This window comes from Hypanus sabinus, chromosome 4 (genome assembly GCF_030144855.1).
Source record: "Hypanus sabinus isolate sHypSab1 chromosome 4, sHypSab1.hap1, whole genome shotgun sequence".
Taxonomy (NCBI): domain Eukaryota; kingdom Metazoa; phylum Chordata; class Chondrichthyes; order Myliobatiformes; family Dasyatidae; genus Hypanus; species Hypanus sabinus.
The window spans coordinates 61,831,144-61,853,716 of NC_082709.1; the positions used below are offsets into that span (position 1 = coordinate 61,831,144).

At 42.4% G+C, this 22,573-nt stretch overlaps 1 protein-coding gene across 2 annotated transcripts in view; it reads left to right on the top strand.

Annotated features, from left to right (window-relative positions):
- Positions 1-22,573, top strand: part of parp12a (poly (ADP-ribose) polymerase family, member 12a) — a 112,969-nt gene that overhangs the window by 71,690 nt on the left and 18,706 nt on the right. The window contains exons 3-5 of one of the 2 annotated variants that reach the window (XM_059967249.1): positions 9,086-9,386; positions 14,946-15,047; positions 18,354-18,431. In XM_059967249.1, the coding sequence (XP_059823232.1) occupies positions 9,086-9,386; positions 14,946-15,047; positions 18,354-18,431 (481 nt within the window). The remainder of the gene's footprint in view (positions 1-9,085; positions 9,387-14,945; positions 15,048-18,353; positions 18,432-22,573) is intronic. The other variant, XM_059967250.1, reaches the window with a different exon arrangement.

Genomic DNA, 22,573 nt, shown 5'->3' on the forward strand with positions numbered 1-22,573 from the left:
ATAAAGCAGTGGCTGATTGGCAGGAGGCAAAGAGTGGGAATAAAGGGAGCCTTTTCTGGCTGGCTGCTGGTGACTTGTGGTGTTGCACAGGGGTCTGTTTGGGACTGATCTCTTTCTACGTTACATGTCAGTGATTTGGATGATGGAATTGGTGGCTTTGTGGAGAAGTTTGCAGACAATATGAAGATAGCTGGAGGGGCAGGTAGTTTTGAGAGGTAGACAGGCTGCAGAAGGACTTACACAGATTAGGAGAATGGACAGAGAAAAGGCAAATAGAATAGTGTTGGGAAGTGTATGGTCATGCACTTTGGTAGAAGAAATTAAAGGGTTGACTCTTTTCTAAAAGGAGAGGAAAATACAAGAAAACTGAGGTGCAAAGAGACTTGGGAGTCCTTGTGCAGGATTCCCTAAAGTTTAATTTGCAGGTTGAGTCTGTGGTGAGGAAGGCAAATGCAATCACAGCATTCATTTCAAGAGGACTGGAATATGAAAAGGATGTAACGTAGAGACTTTATAAAGTACTGGTATTGCCCTACTGGGAGTATTTGTGAGCAGGTTTGGGGCCCCTTAGAAACGATTTGCTGAAACCAAAGAGGGTTTGAAGGAAATTTATGAAAATGTTTCCAGGATTGAATGGCTTGTCATATGAAGAGCATTTGACGGCTCTGGGCCTATATTCACCAGAATTCGGAAGAATGAGGGGTGACCCCATTGAAACCTATCGAATGGTTAAAGGTCTTGATAGAGTGGATGTGGAGAGGATGTTTCCTGTGGTGGGAGAGCCTCATACCAGAAGACACAGCCTCAGAATAGAGGAGTGCCCTTTTAGAATGGCAATGAGGAGGAATTTCTTTAGCCAGAGGGTGGTGAATCTGTAGAATTCTTTGGCACAGGCAGCTGAGGAGGCTAAGTCTGTATGTATATTTAAGACAGAGGTTGATAGATTCTTGATTGGTCAGGGCATGAAGGGATACAGAGAGAAGGCAGGAGATTGGGATGGAGAGGAACATTGATCAGCCATGATGAATTGGTGGAGCAGACTTGATGGGGCAAATGGTCTAATTCTGTTCCTGCAGTGGTGCTAGAAAGTTAGTGAGCCCTGTAGAATTGTCTTTATTTCTGCTGAAACATGACCTAAAATGTAATCAGATCTTCACATAAGTCCTACAACGAGATAAAGAAAACCCAGTTAAATAAGCAACACAAAAACATTATACTTGGTTCATTTATTTATCGAGAAAAATGATCTGATATCAGATTGTATTTGTTGAAAAAAGTATGTGAAATTGCTCTCAGTAAACTGGTGCAGCAATAACTTGTACAGCAATAACTTCTAACAAATGTTCTTGGTAACTGTTAATCATCTTGCACGTGGCTTGGAGGAATTTTAGGACATTCCCCCTTACGAAAAAAAACTGCTTCATCTCTGGGATGTTGGTGGGCTTCCCTGCATGAACTGCTTGCTTCAGGTCCTTCCACAACATTTCTATAGGATTAAGGTCAGGTCTTTGACTCCACTATTCCAAAACACAAATATTCTTCTTTTTAAACCATTCTGTTATTGACTTACACTTGTCTTTCGAATCATTGTCCTGTTGCATTATCCAAGTTCTATTAAGCTTCAGGAGACGGATGGCTAACCTGACATTCTCCTGTGACATATCTTGATACAATTTTGAATTCATTGTTCCCTCAACAATTACAAGCTGTCCAAACCCTAGGGCAGCAAAGCAGCCCCAAACCATGATACTCCTTCCACCATGCTCACAGTTGGGATGAGATTTTGGTGTCAGTGCCCTTTCCCCTCCAAACATAGAAATGTGTATTTCTGCCAAAATGTTCAATTTTTGTCTCATCTGTCTGGAGAACGTTGTCCCAGAAGCATTGTAGAATATCCAGGTGGTCTTTTGCAAACTTGAGGTATGCAGCAATGGTTTTGTTTGGAGAGCAGAGTTTCCTCTGTGGTGTCCTTCCATGTACATCAGTCTTGTTCAATGTTTTTCTTACGGGGGACACATGAACAGAGACCTTAGCAAGTTCTAGAGGTTTCTACAGATCGTTTGGTGTTCTTTTTCACCTCCTTCAGCATTGCATGTTGTGCTAATGGGGTGAACGTCACAGGATGCCCACTCCTGGACAGAGTAGCAACAGTACTGAATTTCCTCCATTTGTAAACAGTTTCTCTTACTGTGGACTGATAAACACTCATGTCTTTAGAAATGCTTTTGTAGCCTTTTCCAGCTTCATCCAGCTTCTACAATTCTTCTAAATTCCTCTGAAAGTTGATTTATTGATGCATGGTGCACATAAACACAGTTTTCTTGAGAAGAGCAGGCTCTGTCAGTAGCCTGACTGTGTGTCTTTTTTATAAGGCAGGACATCTCTACAACCCACACCTCCAATCTCATCCCATTGACTTGAACACCTGACTCAAAATAGCTTTTTAAGAAGGCATTAGCCCAGAGGTTCACATATTTTTCCAAAGAATACATGTAATATTGGATAATTTTTCTCAATGAATAAATGAACAGGTATAATGGTTTTTGTGTTACTTATTTCATTGGGTTCTTTTTAACTAGTTATAGGACTTGCGTGAAGATCTGATCATACATTAGGTCAGTTTTATGCAGAAATAGAACCCTACAGAGTTCACAAACTTTCTAAACTGTGTATCTTACAGTGTTATGGTCTTAAAGGCAAAACCCTCAGTCATATACACACTCAAGCAAACTGATGTGTGGCCACACCTCATGCAACATTTCTCCTACATTCAAATCATTCACATAGGGGAGAGGGGTGCAGGCCAAATGGCCCCCTCAGTCTGGGGTGAGGTGTGGAGACACTAACTATCCCCCCCCCCCCCCACACACACAACTGCAGTTACTAAAAGTCTGCCAGAGCCTCTAGCATGAGATATAGGGAATCCTGAAGGGAATGTGAAAATCCAGTTGAAGACAAAAGGTGCCCATATCAGGAGAGGGCTTCAATGACCCTTCCCCCTTACCAACATCTTGGCCTCTCCTCTGGCAGTAAACATTGCCTGGAGGCTGGGAATAGGAGCTGCATTCGCTTTCTCCTTTGGGCAGCCAGATTTGAGCAACACCAAAAACATTTCCTTATGGATCATGCAGGATCCCCAACTTCCCGTCTACTTATCCAACTTCTGTCCCTGGCTATGTGCACTTTCTACACACACCAAAGCCTTCAACAACTGAATGGCTGCTTTTATGGGATGTCCGACTGCTGGTCCTATTAAAGACAGCACCACCCCTCTCAAGTGGGGAGCCACCGCCATAACCAAATGTCCTATCATAGCAGGGGTTAGTTTAGAATCCACTGCAAGCTGTCACTGTCACTGTATAAGCCCATAATCAGAGCCCACTGGTGAAGGGTTGAAATCCCTCCCTCTACTGTGCTCCACTCTGCCTGGGTATTCAAAGGGGGGAGGTACCTGACCCCTGACTGCCACTGCCTCCCAATCCCATAAAGATGCATTATGCTCAGAAGTGAGCAGTGTCCTCAGGGCATTATTGATCACGTGTTAGGACGCTAGGCTCCCTAAAATGCCCATCTCTGTACTAGATAGGGTCACTCCAATACTCCCCTCATCCCATTTCCCCAACAGCTACGTGGCCAGAGACTCTCCAGACTTCTGTCTGTACCTATCCCCTAATCTTGCCAATTCCCTAATGGAGAATTTCCTGTTTTCATGAAGGGGCCTGTTGTACCACCCCCTCCCCCACACATTCCTGGTCCTCCTCCTGGGAGGACGAAGCTGTGGGATGTTCCTCCACCCCAACCCTCCATGTTGGGAATGAGACAGCAAGATCACTGGCCTAGCCTGTGCTGTTGAGGGTGCATTGGGGAGAGGGTGATCGTTTCAAGAAAGACTCCTAGGACTCCACTCTACCCTCTCTTCTCCATCTTCAACATCCAGCCAGACATTCCCATCCCCCATTCACGCACCCCACCGCATCAAGGCTCAGACCTTAACGGGGTCCGGCTGCCAATTAGCCCACCGGGCAGCCTTGAATCACAGTACCTTCACTGGCTGACAGGGTATCTCCATATGCTTGTCTTCTAGCTCTGTGGCCCAGTTCTGGGCTGTCAGCCGACTTCCCCCATAGTGGTACACTTCTAATGCAGTATCTCCACTGCAGTCTGAAGGCCTGCGATTGTCTTGTACTGGTGGCTTATGATGGCTGCAAACAGCCAGCAAGCATTCCCCCGGCTATCCTTTCTCCTGGGAAATCCTAATGTGTTGTGTGTGGACATGATGTGTCCAGTTTCAACCCTGGAGAATCTAACTGGTCTGACCAATCTGCGGGATCAGGAGATTGGCGAGACACCCAAATCTCGCCCTGTTCTGGGTCCACCCCGGGACTCAGCATTGCTCATACAGTTCTCTCTCTGAAATAACCTTGTAAAAATATTCATCTTCTGTTCAATCATCAAACCAAATGTTACAGGGGAACAGGTTTGTGGGTTTCGTAGGTGAGACAGAAGATACTGATTATGAATGAACATGAATCATATATTTTCAAAAAGTCAAATATTCGGCCAAACATCTAAGTCGCCCTCCAAGATACCCAACTACGAAGTTAAATGTTCAATAAACAGATACTTAGCTAAGAATGCGCGTGGGCTCTTTGATATCTGCAACATACTTTCCCAATGGTTCTGCAGCACTGGTCATTACCTCAGCCTGAAGTGGGCCCTGGGAATGAAAGAAAGCGGCCGAGCCTTCCACATGTGCTATTCTTATACCCCCAAGGCACCTGGAACCGGACACTGGTGCCTTGCCACAAGGCCACCAATGGGAAAGAGCAGCTGCATCTTTCAAACAGGCCAGTCGATGACCGGCACGGTAGAAGCAGCTTTCGACAACTGACAAGTAGACTAACCTCCCCGACCCCGTGAGAGCATTTGTTCCTAGGACACGGCTTTTGATTCCAGAGCATCAGAGATGCCCTTCTCCTTTAAAGAACAGGGTTTCCCTTCCTCTACTATTGACGCTGCCTGCACCCACATCTCCTCCACTTCCTGAACATTCGTGTTCCCCTCATCTTCCCATTGCCAGAATAGAGTCCCTTTTGTGCTTCACCCCATCAGCCTCTGCATCTTCCACCATCTCCAAAGGGACTTTACCTCCCTCTCTCTGCAATTCCCTTGTCCATTCATCCTTCCCCACTAATCTCCTTTGAGACACTTACCCCTGCAAGTGGCCAAGGTACTGCACTTGCCCATATACAGCACCTCCTCCCTCACCTCCGTTCAGGCCCCAAGACAGTCCTGATTGGCGAGGCAACACTTCACCTGTGAATCTGCTGGGGTCGTCTATTGTGTCTGATGCTCCCGATGCGGCCTTCTCTACATTGGTGAGACCCGTTATAAGTTGGGGGATCACTTGGTCGAGCACCTCTGCACCATCCAACACAAGTGGGCCTTCCCTGTGGTCAAACATTTTAATTCCAATTCCCATTCCCTTTCCAATGTCCCAATCCATGGCTCACTCTTGAGCCATGTTGAGGCCACCCGCAAGATGGAGGAGTAGCACCTTATATTCCATCTGGTATCCTCCAATATTGCTTTCTCCTTCTGGTGAACAAATTCTGCCCCCTCCCTTCCCCTGTTTCCCATTCTGACCTTTCACTTCCTTTCAACTGTGCATTACTTCCCCCGGGCCTCCACCTCCTTCCCTTTCTCCTATTGTCCACTCTCCTCTCCTATTAGATTCTTTCTTCTCCAGCCCTTGACCTTCCCCACCCATCTGGCTTCACCTATCACAGCTAATCTCTTTCCCCTCCCCCCCACCTTTTTATTCTGGCATCTTCCCCCTTCCTTCTCAGTCCTGAAGAAGGGTCTCAGCTTGAAACGTTGACTGTTTACTCTTTTCCATAGCTACTGCCTGACCTGCTGAGTTCCTCCAGTATTTTGTGTGTGTTCCTCTATCTTCCTGTCTCATTTAATCTCTTGAGCCATAATCACTTCACTCATAATCTCTTCTGTCAAAAACAGTTAAATCCATCACTGTAGTGATTGCCACCAGCTCGATAATCATCACTCCACTTACCATTATTAATGTCACTCCTAAATTAACTGCTAAATGCACACCAACTGTCTCTATCATAACCATTGCTTCTGAAGCTATCACTCCCTGTACCTACCTCCATCCCACTGTGGACCAACCCAATCACAAATGTCATAATGATCCCAATTGAATCCTCCAGCCTCCTTGACAGGTAATTATCATTGGTATTGGTTGCTGGCTGAGCTCTCCTATTATACTTCATCTCAATATCACAAACTCTGTCTCAATCTCCTCCCCTCCCCAATTCCCTTTCTTTTTCCTGAGTCTTATCAGCAATATCCGCCCTCATTCTTCAGTTCTGCAACATTTCTTCATTGAGAATTAAAGCATTCATTCCACATCATCAAACAGCAGAACCAAATCCCTTCAGTCCGAACCGGTAAACGCACAGCACTGATATTCATTCCTTGGAAGAGCTTGAGGTGGACTCTCCGTACATCGTAAGACAAATTTCTTAGAAAGGCTGTGTAAGGTGGCTGTTTAGGAATACGGCCCATATTAATATGTGGTGCATGCGCTGCTCAAGGTGCTGTTAGCAGTACTGCCCTATTAATGACAGGCTCGCAAATATCACCACCAAGCCAAGCAGTGGAAACTTTTTTATCCAAGTCATCTATCTCATCTGCCCAACTTACTGGCTTGAGGGAATTTGGTCTGGGCTATTCCTTCCTTCATCCTCTACCAGAAAGTCAACTAAGGTAACGGTCTTTCCCTTCTTCATGTTTTTTCTTCCCTGAAGATGCCAGGTCAGAGTAACCTGGGTGAGTAATTATAGTGTATTTTGTGGATGGTGCATACCATAGCCACAGTGTACTAGTGGTGGAGAGAATGTGTGTTTCGGATGGTGGATGGAGTGTTGGTCAAATGGGCTGCTTTGTCTGAGTGCTACAGGCCCTATGAGTGTGCTGACCAGCAAACACCCATTTCCTCTCATCCTTCACTAATCCCACATATCTCGAGCTCCTCCATTTCTAACACTCATGTAGAAGCTATTTACAGTGGCTAGTTAACCTGCCAACTCATACATCTTTGTGATGTGGAAGGAAACCAGGGAGGACGTGCAGCCTCCTCGTAGAGGTTAGGGTTGAACCTGGGCCTCTGAGATAAACTTGCACCTTTAACAGCCTCAGGATGTCGCAAAAGAATCAATGAAGCCTAGTCACCATTGTAATCAAAGAATACTGCACAGAAGTAAGCCATTCTGATAGCATCTTGTATTACAATCCTGCTTCCCTACGTATTACTATCTCTCAGAAAAGTTAAAATACACAGATCAAATTCCCTCAAATGGCAATACGATAATGGCCAGGCACGTTACTATATGATGCTGGTTGAAGCATAAATGTCAGAATATTGCACAGAACTTCCCACCTGCATTTGAATTCTACCCATCTTAAGGAAAATGCCTGCAGTAGTCAGTGTGAGTTTCTGCCTCTGGAATGGAAGGCAACAATTACGCCAGTGCCTAAGAAAAATAATGTGATCTGCCTAAATGACTATCACCCGGTAACACTCACATTGACAGTGACAAAATGCTTTTGAGAGGTTGGTCATGACTAGACTGAACTCCTGCCTCAGCAAGGACCTTGACCCATTGCAATTTGCCTATCACCACAATTGGCCAACGGCAGACACAATCTCAATGGCTCTCCACAAGGCTTTAGACCAACTGGACAACACAAACACCTATGTCAGGATATTGTTCTCTGACTATAGCTCAGCATTTAATACCATCATTCCCACAATCCTGATTGAGAAGTTGCAGAACCTGAAGACCACAATCTGTGCGGATTGGTGGATAACATATCCTCCTTGCTGACAAATAACACTGATGCATCTCAGGGGTGTGTACTTAGCCACTGTTCTACTCTCTGTATACACATGACTGTGTGGTTAGGCATTGCTCAAATATCATCTACAAATTTGCTGATGATACAACCATTGTTGGTAGAATCTCAGGTGGTGACGAGAGGGCGTACAGGAGTGAGATATGCCAACCATCTGGCACTCAAAGTCAGTAAGACAGAAAAGCTGATTGTGGACCAGGAAGGGTAAGACGAAGGAACACGTACCAATCCTTACAGAGGGATCAGAAGTGGAGAGTGTGAGCAGCTTCAAGTTCCTGGGTGTCAAGATCTCTGAGGATCTAACCTGGTCCCAACATATTGATGTAGTCATAAAGAAGGCAAGACAGCGGCTATACTTTATTAGGAGTTTGAAGTGATTTGGCATGTCAATGAATACTCTCAAAAACTTCCACAGTTGTACCGTGGAGAGCATTCTGACAGGCTGCATCACTGTTTGGTATGGAAAGGCTACTGCACAGGACCGAAAAAAGCTGCAGAAGGTTGTAAATTTAGTCAGCTCCATCTTGGGTACTAGCCTACAAAGTACCCAGGACATCTTCAGGGAGCAGTGTCTCAGAAAGGCAGCGTCCATTGTTAAGGACCTCCAGCTCCCAGGGATGCCCTCTTCTCACTGTTACCATCAGGTAGGAGGTACAGAAGCCTGAAGGCACATGCTCAGTGATTCAGGAACAGCTTCTTCCCCTCTGCCATCCAATTCCTAAATGGACATTGAAGCTTTGGACACTACCTCACTTTTATTTAATATACAATATTTATGTTTATTGCACATTTTAAAAATCTATTCAATATACATATACTGTAATTGATTTACTTATTTATTTATTAATTTTAATTCATTTATCATTTTTTTCTAGATTATATATTGCATTGAACTGCTACTGCTCAGTGAACAAATTTCACATCACATGCTGATGATAATAAACCTGATTCTGATTTTGAACACGCTTAAACTAATTGTGTTACCAGCTGACCTCAGCAATAACATAGACACTTGTAATGCACACCTAACCTAGCCTAGTTCCCCCTCCCACAGCCTTCAGTGTGGGAATTCCTGGCACATTTTCCGGGTGTGTGCAGTGTGATGGTTGCATTATTCCATCTCATGTTTCTGAACTATCTCTTGCAGATTTGTGTGTTCTACAACAAGGGCCTCGGGCAGTATGGCAGCTGCACTTTCAAGCATTCCTGCACCAAGCTTCATGTCTGCCTTCACTTTGTCCAGGGGACCTGCAAGTTTGGGTCAAACTGTAAACATTCCCACAATTTCAAAAACAGCAATAACTCCTCTGTCTTGGAAAATCTGAGTTTAGACCTGATCATGCGCCTGCCTCAAATATACCAGAATATGTACAACATCAGAACTTACAGTGTCTACAAAGATGATGCAAGTGAAAATAACCATCGCTCCGGCACTGCCGCTGTGAAAGGTCTGTGCAAACACAGTAAATCACTTTATAAACTTGTTCAAGGAAACATCAAATAATTGGGAAGACTAACAGAATGTTGACCTTGATCTCATAGGAATACAACAGTCAGAGAGTCATAGAGCACTACAGCACAGAACCAGGCCCTTTGGTCTACTTAGTTCATTCCAGGCTTTCTGCTGAGACCCATTTACCTGCATCCAGACCATAGGCCTCCAAACCACTCCCTTCCATGTACCACCCCAGACTTATTTTAAACGTTAAAACACAATCTGTATCCACCACTTCTGCTTTCACCACCCACAGAGAGAAGAAATTCCCCTTCAGGTTCTCCATAAATTTTTCACCTTTCACCCTAAACCTATGACCTCTAGTTCTAATCTCACTCAATATGAGAGAAAAAAAAAGCTTGTATGCATTCACCCAATCTATACCGCTCATAATTTTCTACCTCTATAAGATCTCCCCTCATTCTCCAGATTTCGAGGGAATAAAGTCCTTATTCAGCCCATCACTGTAACTCAGACCTTCAAGTCATGGCAACATTCATGTAAATTTTCTCTACACTCTTTCAGGCTTATTGATATATTTCCTGTAGGTAGGTGATCAGAACTGTCCACAATATTCTAAATTTGGCTTCACCAATGTCTTAGCATAACGTCCCAGCCAATGTGCCAAAAGCTCTCTTTACGGTCCTATCTACCTGTGATGTCACTTTCAAGGAATTATGGAGCTGTATTTCCAGGTCCCTTTGTTCTATTGCACACCTCATTCCCTCAAACCAGTCTTATCCTGGTTTGTTCTCCCAAAGTGCAAAACCTCACAGTTATCTACATCAAATTCCATCAGCCATTTTCAGCTCATTTTCTCAGCAGGTGGAGATCACTTTGCAAGCACTTTGGAGATCAATTTGCAGGTGGAGATCACTTCCTCACTGTCCACTACACCCCCAGCCGTAGTGTCATCCACAAATTTGCTGATCCAGTTTACTACATTTCCATCTAAACCAATAATATAGATGATAAGCAACAAATGGAACCAGTGTTGATTCCTGATGCACACCGCAGGCCTCCAGTCAGAGAGGCAACCATCCACTACCACTCACTGGCTTCTCCCGCTAAGCCAACATTGAATTGAGTTGACTCCTTCATCCTGAATGCTAAGCGACTTAACTAGATGGACCAGCCTGCACTGCAGGATTTTATCAAAGGCCTTGCTAAAGTTCCTCTAGACATATCCACTACTTTCTCTTCATCAACTTTCTTGGTAACTTCATTTAAAACAGTGGGATCTGTTAGATACAACTGCCTCTAACAAAGCCACGTTGACTATCCCTAATCAAGCTCTGCGTATCCAGTACTTATATACTGTACAGTGCCTATAAAAGTATTCACCCCCTTGGAAGTTTTTAGGTTTTATTGTTTTACAACATTGAATCACAGTGGATTTAATTTGGCTTTTTTGACACTGATCAATAGAAAAAGACTCTCCCATGTCAAAATGAAAACAGAACTCTACAAAGTGATCTAAATTAATTACAAATATAAAACACAAAATAATTGATTGCATAAGTATTCACCCTCTTTAATATGACACACCAAATCATCACTGGCGCAGCCAATTGGTTTTAGAAGTTACGTAATTAGTTAAGTGGAGATCACCAAGTGTTGTCAAGGTGTTTCAATTGATTGTAGTAAAATACACCTGTATCTGGAAGGTCCAACTGTTGGTGAGTCAGCGTCCTGGCAAAAAATAACACCATGAAGACAAAGTAACACTCCAGACAACTCCATGAAAAGGTTATTGAAAAGCACAAGTCAGGAGATGAATACAAGAAAATTCCAAGTCACTGAGTATCCCTGTCAATCAACATCAAATGGGAAGAATGTTTCACAGCTGTAAATCTGCCTAGACTAGGTCATTCTCAAAAACTGAGTGACTGTGCAAGAAGGGGACTACTGAGAGAGGCCACAAAGAGAACTATGACAACTATGGAGGAGTTGCAGCTTTATGGGAGAATGGAAAACAAGAGAAAGCCACTGTTGAAAAAATCTCACATGAAATCTTGGCTAGAGTTTGCCAGAAGGCATGTGGGAGACTCTGAAGTCAGCTGAAAGAAGGTTCTATGGTCTGACGAAACCAAAATTGAACTTTGTGGCCATCAGACTAAATGCCATGTTTGGTGTAAACCAAGCACCACACATCATCAAAAACAGACCTCCTTACTGTGAACCATGGTGGTGGCTGCATCATGCTGTGGGGGTGCTTCACTGCAGCAGGCCCTGGAAGGCTTGTAGAGGTAGAGGGTAAAATGAATGCAGCTAAATACTGGGAAATCCTGGAGGAAAACCTGATGCAGTCTGCAAGAGAATGGTGACTTGGGTGAAGATCTGTTTTCCAGCAAGACAATGACCCCAAGCATAAAGCCAAGCTAAACAGGAATAGCTTAAAAAGAATAAAGGTAATGTCCTGGAGTGGCCAAGTCAGAGTCCAGATCTCAATCCCGTTGAGAATTTGTGGCTGGACTTGAAAAGTGCTGTTCACTAATGATCCCCATGCAATCTGACAGAACTTGAGCAGCTTTGTAAAGAAGAATGGGGAAAAATTGCAGTGTCCAGATGTGCAAAGCTGATAGAGACCTATCCACATGGACTTGAGGCTGTAATTGCTGCCGAAGGTGCATCTACTAAATATTGACTTTGAAAAGGGTGAATATTTACGCAAACAATTATTTTGTGTTTTATATTTGTAATTAATTTAGATAATTTTGTAGCGATATGTTTTCACTTTGACATGAAAGTGCCTTTTTATGTTGATCAGTGTCAAAAAAGCCAAATTCAATCCCATCGTGATCCAAAGTTGTAAAACAATAAGACATGAAATCTTCCGGGGGGGGGGGGGGTGAATACTTTTTATAGGAACTGTACCTGCCAACCTCTAACTGCGCTGTAAAAACATCTACTTTATTTTGTTTATGATGTGCATTCAAATATAACACCTTCAGTCCTGTATACATTACCCTTTTTAATTTTTCCTCCACATACCCAGAAGTTAAATTTTAACCCTTTCAAAATGGTTTGCCTATTTATTTATTCTGGATACTTCCATAATCTCTCCTGCACGCTCTCAAGTTCAAAGTAAATTTATTACCTAAGTACCTAATATGTCTCCATATTCAACCCTGTGATTCATTTTCTTGTGGCATACTCAATAAATCCATTATAGAATTTTACGAAAATAGAAACAAAGCCTGCACCAACTTGGACGTTCAACCAGTGTGCAAAAGACAACAAACAGTGCAAATATAAAATACAAGAAATATTAATAATCAAATAGGCAACAAATACTGAGAACATGAGATGAAGGTTCCTTGAAAGTGAGTCCATAGGTTCTGGGAACATTTCAATGAAGTTGTCCCCTTTGGTTTAAAAGCCTGATGGTTGAGCTGTAATAACTCTTCGGGAGCCTGTTGGTTTGAGTCCTGAGGTCCCTGTACTTTCTTCCTGATGGCAACAAAGAGAAGGAAGTATGACCAGGGTAGTGGGGGTCACGGATGTTGGATGCTGCTCTCCGGTGACAATATTTCACGTAGATGTGCTCAGTGGTGGAAAGGGCTTTGCCCTTGATGGACTGGGCTGTAAACACTACTTTTTGAGGGAATTTCCATTTAAGGCCACAAGTGTTTCTGTACCAGGCTGTGATGCAGCCAGTCAATATACTCTCCACTAGAAATTTGTCAGAGTTTTGGATGTTATGCTGAATCTTCACAAACTCCTTTGGAAGTAGAGGCACTGCCATGCTTACTTTGTAATTGCGCTTACATGCTGGGTCTCTGAAATGATAACACTGAGGAATTTAAAGTTGCTGACCCTCTCCACCTCTGATCCTCTGATGAGGACTGGCTCATGGACCCCTGGTTTCCTCCTCTTCAAGTCAATAATCAGCGCCCTGGTCTTGCTGACATCAAGTAAGAGGCTATTTTTGTAGCAGCACTCAGCCAGATTTTCAGTCTCCCTCCTATATGCTTGAAGGCCACTCAATGTAAACCCAACTTCTTTTTATTGGACTTTGCCAAGTATCCAATAGATCATTGTGATTGAAGTCCATGAAAATTCCTGAAAGGCCCCAGGCTCATTTAAAATCTCATGTTGCCTCAGCCAAATAAGCAACTACTCACTCTGGTTGAAGCCCGCCAAAAGTCCTGAAAGGCCCTGATCTCTATCTGTGAGAACGCTTGCTGACCAAGATTCTACCTTTGCAGGTTCCATTTGGCTCCTAACCCCTTAAGCCTTTCCTAGCCAAGTACCTCTCTAAATGCCTTTTAAACATTGAAATAGTACTGAATCTGTAATTTCTTCTGGTAACTCATTCCACATGCCCACTACCTCCTGTGTAAAGTTGCCCCTCTCATCCCCATTAAATCTTCCGTCCCTCACCTTAAACTTACGGCCTCTAATCCCTGGGAAAATGACTTGGGAAGCTGGTGAGCCTGTGCTGATTTTTTCCTCTCAGGGCAGAAGTGTTTAAGGGGAGCTCTTACCTCAGTAGTAGAGTTGGTTTCCATATATTTAATGTATTTGCTGTAAAGAAATCAGAGGAGAGATGAGTAAAAATGGTATTTATTGTTGTGATCTGGAATAGACTCTGTGCAGAGATGGCAGAAGCAGAGTCGACAATAACACTCCAAAAGGAATGTTTCTTGCCAATAGATGATTCCTTGCTTCACATTGGAAAATCCCTTCATGTTGAGGGATTGAATTTAAGAGCAGGGAGACTATGCTGCAACTGTACAGGGTACTGGTGAGGCTGCACCTAGAGTACTGTGTGTAGTTCTGGTCTCCTTACTTGAAGAAGGATACACTGGCTTTGGAGGTGGTGCAGAGGAGGTTCACCAGGTTGATTCCAGAGATGAGGGGGTTAGACTATGAGGAGAGATTGAGTTGCCTGGGACTGTACTTGCTGGAATTCAGAAGGATGAGAGGAGATCTTATAGAAACATATAAAGTTATGAAAAGGATAGATAAGATAGGGGCAGGAAAGTTGTTTCCACTGGTAGGTGAGACTAGAACTAAGGGACATGGCCTCAAGATTCAGGAGAGCAAATTTAGGACTGGGATGAGGAGGAACTGCTTTTCCCGGAGGATGGTGAATCTGTGGAATTCTCTGCCCAATGAAGCAGTGGAGGGTGCCTCAGTTGATATATTTAAGACTAGGTTGGATAGATTATTGCATAGTAGGGGAATTAAGGGGTACGGAGAAAAGGCAGGTAGGTGGAGATGAGCCAATGGTCAGGTCAGCCATGATTTTATTGAATGGTGGAGCAGGTTCAATAGGCCAGGTGGCCTACTCCTGCTCCTATTTCTTATGTTCGTATGTAAATGTAAGGTAATGAAAGAATGAGTACAGGCACAGTAATGCAATGGTTTCCTTATCTGACTGCCTTTGGTAAATGGGTTATTAAAGTGTTCCTGTACATTTTTAGAATCACTGATTATCGTAGATGGGTAACTCAGCTGAATGCGTGAGATTGACTTTTCACCTGCTATGATTTGCAACCCACAGAGAAGAGACCTCAGTCCCGACTATCTTCCAGCAGTTCCTGTGGGGACATGGACAACGAAGAAATTTGTCTGTACTTCATCTGGAGCAACTGCAGCTTTAAAGGTACTGGAAACCTAGCAGGTTCTTGACTCCAGAGTTGGAAAAATAATGAGGCTCACACCATAAATGCAGCATGTTTTCCAATGAAACCCAAGCTTTGCATGTGTGGGTATGGTCCTTTTCCAAACCTTACGCTTGTACTTCCAATTTTACAGAAGTGTATTTGGGCAAGAATAGCATCTAGTTCACATTTAGAAACCGAGTTTACCTGTGTGTGAGAACCAATCTGATCCAATATTAGGCATTCTCGCTCCGCTGTGGGTGAGCCGCCACCTCAGGGACTGCAGTGGCTCAAGACAGCAGCTCATCACCACCACCTCAAGGGCAACTAGGGATGGGCAATAAATGCTGGCTTAGCTGGCAACACACACATCCTGCAAATGAATAAGTATTAAAACAAGCTTGATATAAATTGGCTTTAGGATTTGTCCTAATTTTGTCTCAGTTAAATGCCAAAAATCCTACATTCCAACAGTGAGATTAGAGAAATACTCCTGAGTGTCTGTTCATAGGTCTGTTAAAAGTTGGCTTTAAAATTTGGTGCAGTTGAAGTGAATGGACATAAAGATAGGGTGGGAGCACAGTGGAGACATGTAATTCAATTCTGAATTATAAATAACACAGTAAACACTCAAGAGAGCAACTGGCACTAAAACACGGATTCTGAAACAAAATCAAATTAACACCACCAAATTCTGCTGTCTACCTGTATGCCTTAGTGTCATATTCTGGTATCAATCTTTACTTACACTCTCTTCAACTACCTTCTTACAATGCACACTTCAATTTCCACCAAGTGTGGATTTGGAATTGGCTTGCCCACAGAAGGCAGAGGATGGAAGTAGATGGAGCGTATTCTGCCTGTAGGTCGGTGACCAGTGGTGTTCTGGAAGGATCTGTGTGATTTTCATAAGTGACTTAGACGAGGAAGTAGAAGGGTGAGTTAATAAGTTTGCTGATGACACAAAGTTTGGTCATATTCTGGATGGTGTCAAGGTTGTCGGAGATTATGATGGGATATTGATAGAATCCAGAGCGGGGCAGAAAAGTGGCAGATGGAGTTCAATGTGGAGAAATGTGATACACTTTGTAAGGTTGAACTTGAAGGCAAAGTACAAGGTTAATGGCAGGATTCTTAGCGGTGTAAAGGAACAGAGGGATCTTGCAGTTCACATCCATTGATCTCTCAGAGTTGCCATGCAAGTGGTTCACAATGTGAACCATTAGTGATGGCTTTCATTAGTGAAGGGTTTGAGTTCAAGAGCCACAAGGTGATGTTGCAGTTTAAAACTCTGGTTAGACCACACTTGTAGTATTGTGTTCAGTTGCATTGACTAGTAAGGTTTTAAGAACAGATTTTACCTGCACGTGAGAACCAATCTGATCCAATACTAATCGTTCTCTCCCCACTATATATAAATTGGCATTAGGATTGATTCTAGCTTTGTCTCAGTTAAATGTCAACAATACACCAACATTGAGGATGTGGAAGCTTTAGGAAGGGTGCAGAACAGATTTACCAGGATGCTACTGCATGTTTTATGAGGAAAGGTTGAGCAAGCTAGGGCTTTCTCTCTGCAGTGAAGGAGGATAAGAGGTGACTTGTTAGGTATACAAGATGTTATGATGAGTAAATAGATTCAAGAGTGAGTAGCTTTTTTCCAGGGTGGCAAAGCCTATTATGAGTGGACATCATTTTAAGGAGATTGGAAGAAAGTATAGGGGATAGGTCAGAGCTAGGTTTTTACACAGAGTGGTAAGTGCATAAAAAGCACTGGTTAGGGATAGTCAGCAATGCTTTGTGAGTGGGAGGTTGTGCCTTGTGAACCTGATTGACTTCTTCGAGGAAGTGACAAAACAAATTGATGAAAGTAGAGTGGTGGATGAAAAGAAGAGACCTCCTACAAGTTTCCATTAATATTTAATGACTCTACCATTACCAAGCCCCGCCATCTATATTGTGTTCTCATTAAACTCATCTAGAGTAGGCAGGTAAATAAAGGTCAGAGGCTGGTTATCTTGTGGTGAGTAATTCGCCTTTTAATACCCCAAAGCACTCCTGTCATCTATATTGCATTAAGGCAGGAGCAGGATCGAATAGTCTTCATTTGTCAAGATGAGGGCAGCTCAGCAACACTCAATCTCAACACCATTCAGGATAAAGCACCCTGCTTTCTTGGCATCACATCCACTTCCCACAACATGTGCACCCTCTATCACTGGATACAGAGGCTGAAGTTCATACCATTAACAAAGGGCTTCTCAAGAGGGGGGATGGGGCCTGCATTCTCTTAGAGATTATTATCTTGCAGTACAGTTGAGAGCTGTGATATGTTGGTGTAACCCATCACATGACTCTCAATGGAAAAACATTGTGGAGTGGGTACTTCCCATCCCCATACAGGCAATTTTGGCTGATAACAACCTGCAAAGGTACGTAAATACCATTGATAATCCATGGGTGAAATGGACTCTTAAAATATGGAAAACTATTATAAAAGAATATAAACTAGAGGGAGATATTGCAGTTCTTAAATGGTGTGCATATGACTCGGATTTTACACCAAATAAGTTGGATGCCGGATTTAAGGACTGGACAGCTAAAGGAATATAATGAAATATATTTGCAATATAATGAAAGAAGGAACAGAGTTCAGTTTTAAAATGCTTAAAGAAAAACACTTATTAGAAAAACGACTTTTATTGATATTTACAGATGCGACAATATGTTAATAGGATGGTTAAAAATGTAACCAAAGAAGAACATGTTTGATAGAGCTATTTAGAAAAGCATATAATTCAGGTAACGATAGTAGAATCATTTCAAGTGTGTATAAGGGTTTGTCAAATTTTAAAACACATTTGACTTCATACATTAAAACAAAATGGGAGAAGGAAGGAGAGATAATTATATTTGAGGAAGAATGGACAATAAAATGGAGGTACCAATGAAAGTATACCAGTTCACAGAAATGGAGGCAGTTTGGATGGAAAAACTTGACATTTTATTACACCCTCTCAGAAATCCCATTATGACAGTAACCTTCCTGTTTACTGGAGAAATTGTGGAAATCAAAATGCAAACCATTATCATATTTTCTGGGAATGCCACATTATCAGACTATTGGAGTGGGATGCACAATGCCCTACAAGACATTTTTAAATGTGAAATACCCTTAGAGAGTAAGACCATATATTTTGGGTATATACCTCAAGAATGGTTGAAAAGAGATAAGTATTTAATGAATATTCTGTGGCTAGTAAAAAGTGGCTGGTAAAAAGACTCTTACTCGGAAATGGTTATCACAGGAGAGCCCAACTTTAAATACATGGATGGAAATTACAATGAACATTTACAAATGGAGAAGATAACAGCATCTGTTAATCGTAAGTTGGAACAAATTGATTCATACTGGGAAAAATGGTTTAACTACATAACACATCATAGACCTGATTTTATCCTCACAAATCAATGAATATGTTGTAAAAAAAAATCACTCCCTGCTTGTACATAGTCTTCTCCTTTTGCTTGTTCTTTCTTTCCTCTCTTTTCTATAAGTGTGTACCTCAGATAAATATTATGTGGAGATTTGACTATATATATGACTATATGATATATATGTACAATATCTGAAATACATATTATGGAAATGTTTGTTTGGTGATGAACTTCAATAAAAAATAAATTACAAAAATGGGCTTCTCTAAACCCACTACCTCGAGCACCAGGAAGAACAAGAGCAGGAACGTATTGCCTGATGATTCTCCTGAGTGACACTCCTGACTTGAAATCATTGTTTCTTTCCTTCATTGCCATTGGGTTTAAATCCTAGAAGTCCTTATGCAACAGCTGTGGGAGTACCTTCACCACAGGAATTGCAGTAGTTCATTTCTACTTTCTCAAGGGAGGGGCAATAAATTGGCCTTTTGCTGCCATACAGATCTATTAAAAATTAAAATAAAAAAATTCTGTATCCCAGAATTGTTCTCTTGAGCAGTGTAACACTAGAGTAACTCACTGCAGAAAACTATATCTTAATAAATTCCGTGTCCTGAGTTTCTCTTTTGTTGCTAAGACAAAAGATACAGAAGAGCTTCAGCTGCCACTTATACTTGCTATCATAGTTGGGATGGCTGATACTCCCCTAAGAACTCAGTAATAGCGGTCGAGACACACGGATTAGTCAGACAATTGGTGACAAGGGTGTAGAAGAGCACGTATCTCTAAGTAAAATAAAAGTAAGATGAGCTTAATGCCTGAGATCAGATTACTGATTACTGGCAACATGCTTAGGTACAAAAGCAGAACAATGTTAAGTGACTCTGACTGGCAGCCTGAATCTTTTCCAATCTCTATAACTCCTCTAATCAAGCACCAGTGAAACCACAACTAGGCTCAGCTTCTCTTTACTTCGAGGTTGGAGTTGGTGGCTTTAGAGGAGACTGAAATAATTCGAAGTGTGTTTCATAATCTTGCATTCCTGTCCAAAGCACAGTGTTTTATCTGAGGTGCACTAATTATTAGAAGGGAATTACTTTCTCGCAGTCATTCAGGAGTGTCTCTTTGACATGATCTGCCAAGATTCTTACTTTGCCTTTCTATCTGTTGTTGATAATACTCTATTTATTGACCAAGGTAACCCTTCCTCTTCTGAAGAGCTGAACCTTGATGCTTTATCTTTCATCAGTCAGTCAACTAGGCTCTTTTTATGAAGAACCAGCAAGATACAAAAGGATTTCTGCTGCCTTACACATTCTGTTCTGTTCTGTTCCTGGTGGTATGATACATGTTTTCAGAATGTTATGATCTGATTGTTGGTGCCACTAAGTGTCTCCAGTGTAGTACTGAATCTATAGAGTTTAGTGCCAATGTTTATGTACTTTAAACAAACTCAGAGGTAAAATCAATCACAACCACGCTGGTTGAATTGATTCTAGAATAATTCTATAAATGATGAAGATTAACAGAGCCTTAAAGTGAGTCTGTAAAATGTCCTTAACAACGTGTCTTCATCTTCCAGAAAGGCGAGATCTTTCTTTACCAAATGTAGCTTCTCTTGTTTCAGAAGGTTAAGCTTCCTGCTACCCTGACTGGTCAGCAAAAGAAACAAACCTCAGTAATCTTATATTCCTCCACTAATGCAAAAACATTTCTACAATTTTAGGTTTCCCATTGTCCCTCAAGGTCTACAAAAGAACCATAGAACGCTACAGCACCTGTTTACCTGCGATGCCACTTTCAGTGAATTATGTATCTGAACTCCCAGATCCCTTTGTTCCTCCACACTCCTCAGTGCCCTTGCATTACTGTGTATGTCCTACCTTGATTTATCCTTCCAAAATGCAACACCTCACACTTGTCTGCATTAAATTCCATCTGCCATTTTCTGGCCCATTTTTCCAGTTGGTCCAGATCCCTCTGCGGGCTTTGAAAGCCTTCCTCACTGTCCACAACACCTCCTCCAATGTTAGTGTCATCAGCAAACTAGCTGATCCAATTTACCATATTATTATCTAGATCATAGATATAGACAACAAAACACCAATGGTCCCAGCACACCACTATTCACTGGCCTCCAGTCTGAGAAGCAATTATCCACTACCACTCCCTGTCTTCTCCCACACGGCCAATTTTGAATCCAGTTTACAACCTCTCCATGGATAACTTGTGTCTGAACCTTCTGAACTAACCTCCCATGTGGGACCTTATCAAAGGCCTTACTAAAGTCCATGTAGACAACATCCACAGCCTTTCCTTCATCTACTTTCTTGGTAACCTCCTCGAAAAGCTATACAAGATTCGTTAAACACAATCTACCACGCACAAAGCCATGCTGACTATCCTTAATCAGCCCTTGGCTGTCCAATTACTTGCTTATCCGATCTCTCAGAACACTTTCCAATAATTTACCTTCTACTGATGGCAGGCTCACCGGCCTGTAATTACCTAGTTTACTTCTGGAGCCTTTTTTAAACAACGGAATTACATGAGCTACCCTCCAATCCTCTGGCACTGCACCCGTTGCTAAGGAGATTTTAAATATTGATGCCAGGGCCCCTGCAATTTCTACACTAGTCTCTCTCAAGGTCCGAGGAAATATCATGTCAGGCCCCGGGGATTTATCTACCTTTATTCGCTGTAAGGCAGCAAGCACCTCCTCCTCTTTAATCTCTATATGTTCCATGACACTACTGCTTGTTTCCCTTCCTTCCATATACATTATGCCAGTTTCCTGAGTAAATACTGTGCAAAAATACTGTTTAAGATTCTCCCCCATCTCATGAGGCTCCGCACATAGACGACCACTCTGATCTTCTAGGGGACCAATTTTGTCCCTTACTATCCTTTTACCCTTAATATACTTGTAGAAACCCTTTGGGTTTACCTTCACGTTATCTGCCAAAGCAACCTCATGTCTTCTTTTTGACTTCCCAATTTCCTCCTTTAGTATTTTCTTACATTTTAGACAATAGACAATAGGTGCAGAAGTAGACCATTCACCCCTTCGAGCCTGCACCGCCATTCTGAGATCATGGCTGATCATCTACTATCAAGTATTTTCTATACTCTTCAAAAACCTCATTTGTTCCTTGTTGCCTATACCTGCTATACACCTCTTTCTTTTTCTTAACCAGATCGCCAATATCCCTTGAAAACCAAGGTTCCCTTTGCCTGTTAACTTTGCCTTTAGTCCTGGCAGGAACATGCAATCTCTACACTCTCAAAATTTTGCCTTTGAAGACCTTCCACTTACTGAACACATCCTTGCCAGAAAACAACTTATCACAATCCACTCTTCATAGATCCTTTCTCATTTCCACAAAATTGATCCTTCTTCAATTTAAGACCTCATCTCAAGGACCAGACCTATCCTTATCCATAATTAACGAGACTAATGGCATTATGGTCACTGGATATAAAATGTTCACCTACAATACTTCTATCACCTGACCTGTATCCTCTCTCGCAGGTACCTCTATATATTAGAAAACTTTGCTGAACACATTTGACAAACTCCAAGCCATCTAGCCCTTTCACAGTGTGGGAGTCCCAGTCAATATGTGGAAAGTTAAAATCCCCTACTATTACAACTTTCAGTTTCTTACATCTTACAGTTTGTTATCTCTTTACAGATTTGCTCCTCCAAATCCTTGGCTATTGGGCGGTCTATAATACAACCCTGTTAGTGTGGTCACACCTTTCCCGTTCCTCAGCTCCATCCATATGGCCTCTGTAGACAAGCCCTCCAGGCTGTCCTATCTACACAGAGCTGTGATATTTTCCCTGACTAGTAATGCCACTCCTCCCTCTTTCATCTCTCCCCCTCTATCACGCCTGAAACGACGGAACCTTAAGCTGCCAGTCCTGCCCCTCCTGCAACCAAGTCTCACAAATAGCAATAATGCCATAATCCCACATGCCAATCCATGCCTTAAACTCATCTGCTTTACCTACAATACTCATTGCATTGAAATAGATGCACTTGAGAACATTTCTATCTCGTACAAACCTTTGATTACTGTCTATA